Source organism: Saccostrea echinata, unplaced genomic scaffold, assembly GCF_033153115.1.
Source record: "Saccostrea echinata isolate AGI-Se365-2 ecotype Australia unplaced genomic scaffold, CSIRO_AGI_Sech_v1 ptg000055l, whole genome shotgun sequence".
NCBI classification, from domain to species: domain Eukaryota; kingdom Metazoa; phylum Mollusca; class Bivalvia; order Ostreida; family Ostreidae; genus Saccostrea; species Saccostrea echinata.
Genome location: NW_026889804.1, coordinates 912,670 through 924,809, shown reverse-complemented (window position 1 = coordinate 924,809; position 12,140 = coordinate 912,670). Strand labels below are relative to the sequence as shown.

Genomic DNA, 12,140 nt, shown 5'->3' with positions numbered 1-12,140 from the left:
CCAGGGAAGCTGAAACTGATATGGAAGCATCCTTGGGTAGTGTAGATATTAATTTGTTAAAATCATGAACCCCGGGGGTAGGGCAGGGCCACAATAGGGAATCCAAGTTTTACATAGAAATATATATAGAACAAAAAGATCTGCATCAGCTAAGTTACTCAGGTGAGCGATGTGGCCCATTGGCCTCTTGCTGGATATATAAAATGCTATAAACAGGTCCAGGAAAATCACTATATTTAGCTATATAGGTATATCTACCTATATAGCTTTATATACCTATAAAATATTGCTATATTTAGCTATTTTGGAATAAGTTTCAGTTTTATGAAAAGCAGACAAAAAGTCGCACAATGAGTCAGTATTAGTTTTCAACATATATATCAAAATCTTTCTGAAAGAAAATTCCACTGAAAATTAATGTCTTGTGCAATTTTTAGGTCACCTGAGTAACTCGGATGACCTATTGCCATCTGTTTTCGTCCATCGTTGTGTGTTAACATTTGAACATTTTCAGCTTCTTCTCTGATACCACTGAACCATTTTCTACCAAATTTGGTATGCAGCATCTATGGATGAAGGGGAACAAATATTGTGAATTTCATGGTCCCCGTCCCCCTGGGGCCTGAGGGGTGGGGCCAAACCTACTAAAATTATTGCAATCTTAAAAAATCTTCTTCTTTACTCCCTGACATCAAGCAGACAAACTGTTAGCATGAATGTAATAAGCAATGAGTCCTCTACCTAAATTGTGAAATTTATGGCCCCAGGGTCAGAGGTTCTAGTGCTAGGGCGGGACTATATATATTATATAGTGAAAATGCATTATTTCTTTGAAAATCATCTTCTCTGCTTCTGGGTATTAGATAGTTATGATGAGCAAGAATGCCTCTTCCACATTTGTTAATTTTATGGCCCCAGGGTTAAGGGTTCTAGTGTTAGGGCGGGGCTCTATAGATTATATATAATGAAAATGCATTTATTCTTTGAAAATCTTCTTGTCTGCTTCTTGGTTTTAAATAAACTAAGTACATAGTTATGATGAAAAAGAGTGCCTCTTCCAGATTTGTGAATTTTATGGCACCAGGTTCAGGGGTTCTAGTGTTGGGGTGGGGCTCTATAGATTATATGTAATGAAAATGCATTTATTCTTTGAAAATCTTCTCAGCTTCTGGGTTTTAAATAAACTAACTAGGTACATAGTTATAATGAGCAAGAGTGCCTCTTCCAGATTTGTGAATTTAATGGCCCCTGGGTCAGGGATTCTAGTGTTAGGGCGGCGCTATATAGATTATATAGTGAAAATGCATTTATTCTTTTAAAATCTTCCTCTCTGTTTCTGAGTATTAAATAAACTAAAATAATTAAGCATAAAGTTATGATGAGCAAGAGTGCCTTTTCCAAAATTGTAAATTTATAGCCCTAGGGTCAGGAGTTCCAGTGTTAGGGCGCGGCTCTATAGATTATATAGTGAAAATGCATTTTTTCTTTAAAAATCTTCTTCTCTGCTTCTGGGTTTGAAATAAACTAACTGAATACATAGTTATGATGAGCAAGAGTGCCTCATCCAGATTTGTTAATTTTATGGCCCCAGGGTTAAGGGTTCTAGTGTTAGGGCGGGGCTCTATAGATTATATATAATGAAAATGCATTTATTCTTTGAAAATCTTCTTGTCTGCTTCTTGGTTTTAAATAAACTAAGTACATAGTTATGATGAAAAAGAGTGCCTCTTCCAGATTTTTGAATTTTATGGCACCAGGTTCAGGGGTTCTAGTGTTGGGGTGGGGCTCTATAGATTATATATAATGAAAATGCATTTATTCTTTGAAAATCTTCTTCTCTGTTTCTGAGTATTAAATAAAATAATTGAGCACATGGTTATGATGAGCAAGAGTGCCTTTTCCAAAATTGTAAATTTTATAGTCCCAGGGTCAGGGGGTGTTAGGACGGCGCTCTATAGATTATATAGTGAAAATGCATTTATTCTTTGAAAATCTTCTTCTCTGCTTCTGGGTTTTAAATAAATTAGCTAAGTACATGGTTATAATGAGAAAGAGTGCCTCTTCCAGATTTGTGAATTTTTATGGCCCCGGTGTCAGGGGTTCTGGTGTTAGGGCGAGGCTCTATAAATTATATAGTGAAAATGCATTTATTCTTTGAAAATCCTTTCTTTGCTTCTGGGTTTTAAATAAATTAGCTAAGAACATAGTTAAAATGAGAAAGAGTGTTTCTTCAAGATTTGTGAATTTTATGGCCCCAGGGTCAGGGGTTCTGGTGTTAGGGTGAGGCTCTATAAATTATATAGTCAAAATGCATTTATTCTCTGAAAATCTTTTTCTCTGCTTCTGAGTATTAAATAAACTAAATAAGTACACTGTAATGATGAAAAAGAGTGCCTCTTCCAGATTTGTGAATTTTATGGCCCTAGGGTCAAGGGTTCTAGTGTAAAGGCGGGCTCTATTGATTATATAGTGAAAATGCATTTATTCTTTGAAAATCTTCTCTGCTTCTGAGTATTAAATAAACTAATTAAGCACATTGTTATGATAAGCAAAAGTTCCTTTTCAAAAATTGTGACTTTTATTGCCCAAGAATCAGGGGTTCAGGTGTTAAGGCTCTTTTGATTATTCAGTAAAAAAAACATTAATTCTTAGAAAATATTTTCCTTTGCTTTTGGGTTTATGCTAATGATCCAAGTATATATATATTAATGATGAAGAAAGGTGCATCTAGCAAAATGATTATTTTTTATGCCCCCCCCCCCTCCTGGGTCAAGGGTTGGTAGGTGGGAGTTACATGGTCTGAAAACAAATTAATGCTTTGAAATGCCCAAATTTTGCATGTACACTAAAGTTAATGCAAGCTATATATTATATAAAAAGAAAGAGTTTCACTATTGTAGTTTTCACACAATAAAACTATAGTCACCCCCCTTTAAATACTTGATAACAACCCTAATCTTCTTTATTTGTGTCACTACAAGACATTTTATTATAACCCCCACAAACAAAGTTTGGGGGGTATATAGGAATCACCTTGTCCGTCTGTCTGTGCAATGGTGTCCGGTCCATATTTTTCTTAGAGGGACATTACAATCTACTACTCCACACTAAGATTGCTCATGACCCAAGGGTGTGTCATGACCTTGACCCAAGGTCATTTGGGCAAGTTCAAGGTCACTGGAAGAAAAATTTCATAATTCGTGTCTGGTACATATCTTTCTTATGGATAAACTTGGTAAATTCTCATTTCACACAAAGATTGCCCATGAAACCCTATTTTGTGTCATGACCTTGACCCAAGATCATTTGGGGAAGTTCAAGGTCACTGGAAGAAAAATTTCATAATTCGTGTCTGATCCATATCTTTCTTATGGATAAACATGGTAGGTTCTCATTTCACACAAAGATTGCCCATGACCCAATTGTGTGTCATGACCTTGACCCAAGGTCATTTGGGGAAGTTCAAGATCACTGTTAGAAAAATTTCATAATTTGTGTTTGATACATATCTATTATGGAAAATATTACTTCTAAAAAATCCAGCGGGGGGTATTTTGTCCAGTTTGGACAGTTCTTGTTGTATCATAATAGATTTAGACAAGTAGATCGAAATATCTGAGTACCTTAACAAAGCACCTGCTCTACTAAATATTGCTGAAATCTGAACAAAATTGACATGTTTTAAGGTTTTTGAAACATCTCCATTCGAAATGAACCAATCTGTCATTGACACATACCTCAACCCACCACAAGAAACAGTCGAGGAAATTCTCCAATCACCACAAAAAAGAATGGTTTCAGTCAGAGGTATTTTACGAAAAGTAAGCATAAATTTATTTCTTTCTTTTATATAAGGCTCAAGTGAACTTTTCTGATCACATTTGTCCGTTGTCTGTCCGTCTGTATACTTTTTAGCTCATCTGAGCTGAAGGCTCAAGTGAGCTATTCTGATCACATTTTGTCTGGCGTCCTTCTGTCCGTCTGTCTGTAAACTTTTAACATTTTAGACTTCTTCTCAAGAACCGCAGGGCCAATTTCAACCAAACTTGCCACAAAGCATCCTTGGGTAAAAGGGATTCAAGTTTGTTCAAATGAAGGGCCACACCCTTTTCCAAGGGGAGATAATTATGAATTAGAGAAAAATTAATGGCATTTTTAAAAAATCTTCTTCCCAAAAACCACTGAGCCAGGAAAGATGAAACTCACATGGAATCATCCTCAGGTAGTGTAGATTCAAGTTTGTTCAAATCATGACCCCCGGGGCTAGGGTGGGGCCAAAATGGCCGACTCAAGTTTTACATAGGAATATATAGGAAAAATCTTTAAAAATCTTCTTTTCAAGAACCACTGGGCCAGGAAAGATGAAACTTATGTGGAATCATCTTCAGGTAGTGTAAATTCAAGTTTGTTCAAATCATGACCCCTGGGCTAGGGTGGGGCCAAAATGGCCGACCCAAGTTTTACATAGGAATATATAGGAAAAATCTTTAAAAATCTTCTTCTCAAGAACCGCTGGGCCAGGAAAAATGAAACTCATGTGGAATCATCCTCAGGTAGTGTTGATTCAAGTTTGTTCAAACCATGACCCCCGGGGCTAGGGTTGGGCAAAAATAGCCGACCAAAGTTTATATAGGGATTTATAGGGAAACCTTTAAAATCATCTTTACAAGTACTTCAAACCTATGATTGGTGATATTAATATGGAATCATCTTCAGGTAGTGTAGATTCAAGTTTGTTCAAATCATGAACCCCTGGGGGGTTAAAATTCAATCCCCCCCCCCCAGTAAACTTTCATTTCTGATCTGATATGTGCTTTTTCGTAGCCAATGTGCTCAGGTGAGCACTGTGGTCCCTGGGCCTCTTGTCACATTTACTTCTCCTCAAGAACCACTGGGCCAATTTTGACCAAACTTGGTACAAAGCATCCTTGGGTGAAGGGCAATTTAAATTGTTAAAATGAAGGGACATATCCCCTCGCAAGGGGAGAAAATCAAGGAAAGACAAAAATAGGGTTGGGTCATTAAAAAATCATCTTCTCAAGAAACACTGGCCCAGAAAAGCTGAAACTTATGTGGAAGCATCCTGGTATATTATAGATTCTAAATTATTCACATCATGACCCCCATGGGAAGGGCGGGCCCACAATGGGGAATCAGTTTTATATAGAAATATATAGGAAAAATCTTTGAAAATCTTCTTCTCTAGAACCACTGGGCCAGAAAAGCTGAAACTTATGTGGAAGCATCCTGGTATAGTTTACATTCCTAATTGTTCACATCATGACCCCCGGGGGAAGGGCAGGGCCACAATTGGGTATCAAAATTTTACATGGAAATATATTGGAAAAATCTTTAAAAATCTTCTTCTCAAGAACTGCTGGGCCAGGAAAGCTGAAACTTATGTGGAAGCATCCTGGTATAATGTTGATTCTAAATTGTTGAAATAATGACCCCCAGGGGAAGGGCGGGGCCAAAATGGGGAATCAAAGTTTTATATTGAAATATAAAGGAAAAATCTTTGAAAATCTTCTTCTCAAGAACCACTGGGCCAGAAAAAGTGAAACTTATGTGGAAGCATTCTGGGGTAGTGTAAATTCTAAATTGTAGGAATCATGACCCCTGGGGGAAGGGCGGGGCCATTGTAGGGAATCAAAGTTTTACGTAGAAATATATAAGAAAGATCTTTGAAAATCTTCTTCTCAGGAACCACTGGGCAAAAAAAGCTCAAACATATGTGCCCATGGAAGGATCATTGGGTAGTATAAATTTCAAAATGTCTAAATTATGATCAGTGGGGTAGGGTGGGGATGCATTATGTATAACAAGAGGGAAATCCGGTAAAGAACAGAATGGTCAAAGCTTCTCAGGTGAGCGATGTGGCCCATGGGCCTCTTGTTATAGATACTTGTGAACATTCTTTTTAGAAAACATGATCATAATGATTATAATGTACAGTAATAATGTACAAAGATCACGTACATTTTATATTTTTACAATTAAATTGTATAACATATTTCTAATATACAAAGTATTTGTTCAAGTCATCACAGATCATAGAATCGCCCAATAGTAAGAGGAAGGAGATAACAATAGAGTCGATGGAAGGTACTTCCCGAGTAGTTTGTAAATTGTGGGGAGACCATGCCGACAAGTGTCTGCCGCAGAATGATGAAGTCGTGACTGTCTGCAACGTAGAAGTTGCAACATTTAAAGATATAATTTCACTAAATTCAACCCTGCTTACTTCCATAAAGGTATGAACTGAAATTCTTGTTCTCTTAACATTTACATTTTTAGGTCACCTGAGTAAAGTTACATCACCTGAGTAAACTCAGGTGACCTATTCCTATCCATTTTCATCCGTCAGCGTACAGTAATGTTTGAACATTTTGAGCTTCTTTTCTGAAGCCAGTAAACCAATTTCAACCAAATTTGGCATAAAGCATGCATGTAAAACAAAAATTGTTAATTTCATGATCCCTGTCGCCTGCAGGATGGAACCAAAACCACTCAAATTAGTGCAATCTTGAACAAGATGTGTTTGGAAAACACTATTCACCCATCTTCAACACAATTTAAAAAAAAAAAAACACTTTTAGCATATGGGCCATAGTCAAGGGCACAAGATCACAGATCTTGATGTCATTCAAAAGAACTTGATTAGTAAAATATGCATACCAAATATGAAGTCTCTATCTCTCATTGTTCAAAAGTTATGCTGAAGATTCAAAACAGATATTTTTAGCATATAGGACACTGTCAAGGTCACAAGGTCATTGACCGTAGTGTTGTATGAAACGACTTAATCAGTGGCATATGCATACCAAATTTAAAGTCTCTATCTTTTATGGTTCATAAGAAAAGGTGAAAGTTAAATTCACAGAAAAAAAATATTTTTAGTATATCGGTCAAGGTCACAGAGTCATTGCTCTTGATGTCATTTGAAAGAGCTTAATTAATAATTTTTTTCTTCCTTTATTTTAATAACATACCAGTTGAGCTAAAGACTTAACACACACTTCTGGTTTATTCATTCTTTTGAAACCTTGAAAAGTGGCCACATGTGTAGCCAATTTCTTGTTCTCAAACAAGTCATCTCTTAAATCAGGTTTGACTGTAGTGAAAATGCATGCTCCTGTCTATTTTACAAATAGAAAAAATAATGTAAAACTTGCAGATCTATAAGAAAAAAAATACATTCAAGTGAGTCTTTTCAAGCAAAGGATTAAGTTGCATGAACTTTCCACTTTAATGCTTTAATTAAAAATCATTACAACAATTTTTCTATCATAGGAATCCGAAGAGAACACCATAGTCGAAGGAAAAGTCGAAGGGGTAGATTTTAGAGAGTAAGTCATTAAATTTTATTCTTCTTCACTGACTACAGCTGAAAGATTACTTGACATTTTGTGATCACATATCCTATTATTTTTAGGTCACCTGAGCCGAAGGCTCAAGTGAGGTTTTCTGATCACATTTTGTCCAGTGTCCATCTGTCTGTCTGTCCGTCTGTAAACTTTTCACATTTTCGACTTTTTCTCAAGAATCACTAGGCCAATTTCAACCAAAATTGCCACAAAGTATCATTGGGTGAAGGAAATTCAAGTTTGATCAAATGAAGATAATTGGCAACTAAGGTCCCAAAATGGCCGACCAAAGTTTCATATAGGAAATATAGGAAAAGTTTTTTTAAAATCTTGTCTAGAATAGCATAGTCATTATTCATCATATTTACATAGAAGCATCCTCAGCTGGTGTAGATTCAAGTTTGTTCAAATCACCGCTTAATGTTTTTTCAAATCAAAGCTTAATGACCAACATTCAGTAAAAACATTCCACAAATTTTGCTTCTTCTAATATTTTGTCATCAGTTTAACTCTGGTTTTGAATAAACATGCGTATATGTAGGCTCTTTATGAAAGCACATTAGCTTTAATTTCTCATAACTATCTTTGAAAGTTGAAATTGCGATTATTTGTCTTTCTGAGTAACAATCATTATATTAGTCACAGGATCCCAAATTACCTCGATCACATGGTCATCATATTACTTACCAATGCAGCATGAGACTGATATTATGCTAAAGTCATAGGTGCAGCTTACTAATTTTAAATTGTTTAAATGAAATGCATATTTTTGAAATCAAAATGATGTTTTTGTCGATTTCCATAAGATACTCTGCTCTCATTTCTGTTACATATTTCTATAATAACACTAACCTGGTTCCCCTAACCAGTTTACAAATGCATTTTACAAGAACTAATTAATAGTTGTACATACAACTAGTTTGTTTTGCTTAATTCTTTGCAAGCGTGTCTTGTTTTGGCATTGGGTTACGAATAGAAATTAATGCAGCTTTGTGGATATTGGACACCTGAGCTTACAATAAGGCCACAATAACTTAATTTGTTATAGTTTAGGGTCCTCCACACACCCACAGCTTATGTTCGCATATTATTGAGCATTACTTTTAACAAACATATCAACCTTTAAAAACTGTCCAGGGATTAAGATATAATTTATACTGATTTTTTAAAATAATTATTTCACAAGTTTCAAGAAATTTTTCCCGAGGCGTTTTCATACCTAGCAAAAAAAATTTGCCTTACCCTTTCGTATATTTTTAAGCTCACAGAATAACCATAAAAACTCAATTTTATCGATCAACACATTTTTTACAGAAATTTATTTTATTTATAAGAAGTACATAAAACTCTTTTTCTTTGAAATACATCACGAGAAAAATCAACAAGGACTCCTTTTGAAGAGAAGAAACATTAATGAATTAGATTACATAAAAAAATTGAATTAAAATTAAATGCACTGATGTAGAAAAAACATTTTCAAAATCTCTGGTATCAAAGTTCCTTTTTGGAGTTATCTTTCCTGTTGCTCGGGACTCAAAAACTTTGGCAAGTCTCCGCTTACGTCACCATACTATTATAATTTAGTAATATACTAGCCACTGAACTGGACAAAAATAAAAGAGAAAAACTATAAACGCACACTATTTTATCAATATTTATAAACACACAATGAGATAATGTATTATTGAAACGTACAAATTAGTGTGCCGAAATTTCAACATGTTCAACTACACAGTATCAAAAACAGACTCGGTTGATTAGCCTGAAAGTGTAAATAACCTATACTTTTCTCGTCATACACATCGGTACCTGTTGTCTAGGAATTATTATCTTTATAATAATAATCCAAGACGTCTATTGTTCTTTTATTGAAAAAAAAAAATACCGCAATCCTTTTCATCGGTCACTCCGTGATCATCATGCCATGTGTTTATTGTTTACAAACAGTGGAAGGACAATTTGTTCATGTATTTTCTCAATAAAATCGGAAGTAAAAGTATTTTTTCTCTATATACGTCACAGGTCACATGGTGTGGAGGACCCTTAAATAAAGAAATTTGAAAAAAAAATTCTTAAACTAGCCATAGTGACTCAAAGATCATCTTTTTTTTCATCTAGGGACTTCAGCTATCTCATCATTGACACAAAAACTTATAAAGTAAAAACAACGGAACTGGAAAGAATATTTCCCAGAGGGTTCGAACAAGACATACATATCAAAGGAAGCGCTCATGGATTTACCATTGTTGAACTGTAAAGTTATTTATATAACTATATATATAATCATGATCTCAAAAACTCTCATTAAAATAATTATATAATCATGATCTCAAAATCTCTCATTAAAATAATTGCAAACATTATCAATAATGCAAAATTTCAACTTTTTACTTTTAATATATCTAGTATTACAGATTGTACCTCTTCAACAAATATAATTATTTGGAAAAAAATTTCTTCGGTATTATCAATGAGGTCAAAAATTTATATATTACAACATTGCAAATACTATCAATATAAAGTATATCAAAACATTTTTACTATTAATCCATTTTTAATGAAACTCTTGAAGAAATAGATCTTCACAATATTTTTAAAGTACTTTCATGCAACTTTAATTTTCATTCATAATTCTTCATTTTTCCAGAGAGAAGATCAACCCAGCAAAGAAACCTAAGAGAGATTAAACTTTTCAAGAAAAGTACTTCTTTTGAACAATTTGAACAACGCCCATTTCATTTCAGCTATAATTCAAAGCTCAAATAAGCTTTTCTAATCATAATTTGGTCGTCTGTCTAGCTGTCCGTCTGTCTGTAAACATTTCATATTTTTAACTTCTTTTCAAGAACCACTGGACCAATTTCAATAAAACTAAACACAAAGCATCCTTGACCACAGAAGACTCAACTACTATCTTCATATGAAAGGCCATGTATGACCTCTTATAAAGGGAAATAATGAAGACATAATTAAAATTTTGTGGCATGTTTGTAAATCTCCTCATCAAGAACCACAGAGTTGGGAAAATATAAAACTAATCTGGAAACATCTTCAAGTATTGCACATTACAAAATTTGATTTTTAAATTATGACCCCCAGATATAGCCTGAGGCCACCAGATATGATCAAAGTTTAACATACGAATATATAAGAAAAAACTTTAAAAAATCTTCTTAAAGACAACAAATCCATGATCTTTGACATCTTATATGTATGCATCCTCAGGTAGTCATTTAATTAGTTCAAATCATTAAATGTCCCCTCATGAAAGGGTGCTTTTCAAATGAAAATCATATTTTTAGTACAAATATTTATAGGAAAAAATTGAAAATCTCTCAAGAATAACAAAGCCAAAATTGCTCATATTTACAAAAAAAAAAAAAAAAGTTGTGTTATTATATTTGTATAAATCATGACCCCAAGGGTTAAGGTAATTAAACAGTGGACAATCAAATTTAATAAACGAATATATATTAAACAAATATTTCCTTCTGAAACAGCTTCAAAAACATGCCATTGGAAATATACATATCAAAACATACACAACGCCATCCTTAAAGAAATGTTTGTTTAGAATTGCCACCTGGGGGGTTTCAGACCCATGAGGGAGGGAGGTTTTTTTTTTTTTTTAATTGAAGCTAAATGATTAAAAAATCTTGGTGAACAGTAAAGATTTTCAATAATTTTCTTTCTTTTATTTATTGATATGTTTTGTTTTGTTTTGAAAAATTATATATAGCACTACACAGAATGGTACTCATATATCAATCTAATTCAGATGTTAGATCTGAACATTTATTAGAATTCACCTTAAACGTCAAACTTCTATTTTATTTAAAAAATCATTTTTTAAACAATTTTATCAGTGTATTTCATAGCATTGCTCTTGTTTAACATTACATTTCAAAGACTAGCTTGTGAGTTGTCATACTGTCAGATATTTTTCATTTCTTATCCTTGCAATTTTCTAACTGGGATCTGAACAATCTTTTTTATTTCAACATAAGGGACTTAGCCTCTCAAGTTCAATGTTGAATCTATTGAGATATTCAATACCAAACAAAGTATAATTTTATTTTGGCCCAAGTATTGTAGATTCAAATTTGTTTACAACATTACCAAATGATGGAGAATGGGGAAACAATGCTGAGTCAAGGCTTTACATATAACAATAAAGGATTTTTTTTATAAGTTTTCTCAACAACATAATCATGATTAGTGATCTTTTTATGAAAACATCCACACATAATTCTGTCAACATGTTTTCAAATTTTAATTCCTAGGCTTCAAACTTTTATTTAGAAAACCCATAGCACATCAACACATTAACATCTATATTAAACCATTGTCATTTAGTGTAGATTCAAGTTAATTCATATAACCCCCCACCCCCTTAAGTTGTATGTTTGGACGTTTTAGCCACACTGGATTTCATTTTGCTTTCTTCTTGGCCGTGACATGTATTACTAACAGGTGAGCAATGTCACTCATGGTCGCACCACTTCTTTATTGCTGACCTTTTTCTTGCAGAAGTGCACATGTTTTTATTGATTTTTATTATCAAGTAACCTTGGTAAACAGGTTTCAAGTTTTCAAGTTTTTATGGCAAATTTGAAAGCATTTTTTTTATACCTCACTTTTTATAAATATGATTAGAGGTCATATTGTTTGGTCTATGCATTCGAAACAATTTAACAGAAGAAATTGATCTATTATTTTGAAACCCTATTTCCCAATGTGTAGGGGTAAAATATTTCAAGTGCACAGATATTG

At 33.8% G+C, this 12,140-nt stretch overlaps 1 protein-coding gene across 1 annotated transcript; it reads left to right on the top strand.

Moving 5' to 3' along the window:
• Positions 1–2,833: 2,833 nt before the first annotated feature.
• LOC133172873 (uncharacterized) lies at positions 2,834–10,549 on the top strand. The gene is made up of 5 exons (XM_061307705.1): positions 2,834–3,821; positions 6,042–6,254; positions 7,294–7,349; positions 9,486–9,620; positions 10,015–10,549. Exons 1-5 carry the CDS (start codon positions 3,711–3,713, stop codon positions 10,052–10,054), a joined length of 555 nt encoding a protein of 184 aa, XP_061163689.1. The 5' UTR covers positions 2,834–3,710; the 3' UTR covers positions 10,055–10,549.
• Positions 10,550–12,140: the final 1,591 nt, after the last annotated feature.

What these genes read in the sequence shown, in the direction of transcription:
- LOC133172873 (XM_061307705.1), top strand. Translation starts at nt 3,711, where the DNA reads ATGAACCAATCTGTCATTGACACATACCTCAACCCACCACAAGAAACA. An exon ending in TCAGAGGTATTTTACGAAAA is followed by an intron (nt 3,822 to 6,041) that starts GTAAGCATAAAT and finishes TATTTGTTCAAG; the next exon opens with TCATCACAGATCATAGAATC. An exon ending in GGATTTACCATTGTTGAACT is followed by an intron (nt 9,621 to 10,014) that starts GTAAAGTTATTT and finishes TCATTTTTCCAG; the next exon opens with AGAGAAGATCAACCCAGCAA.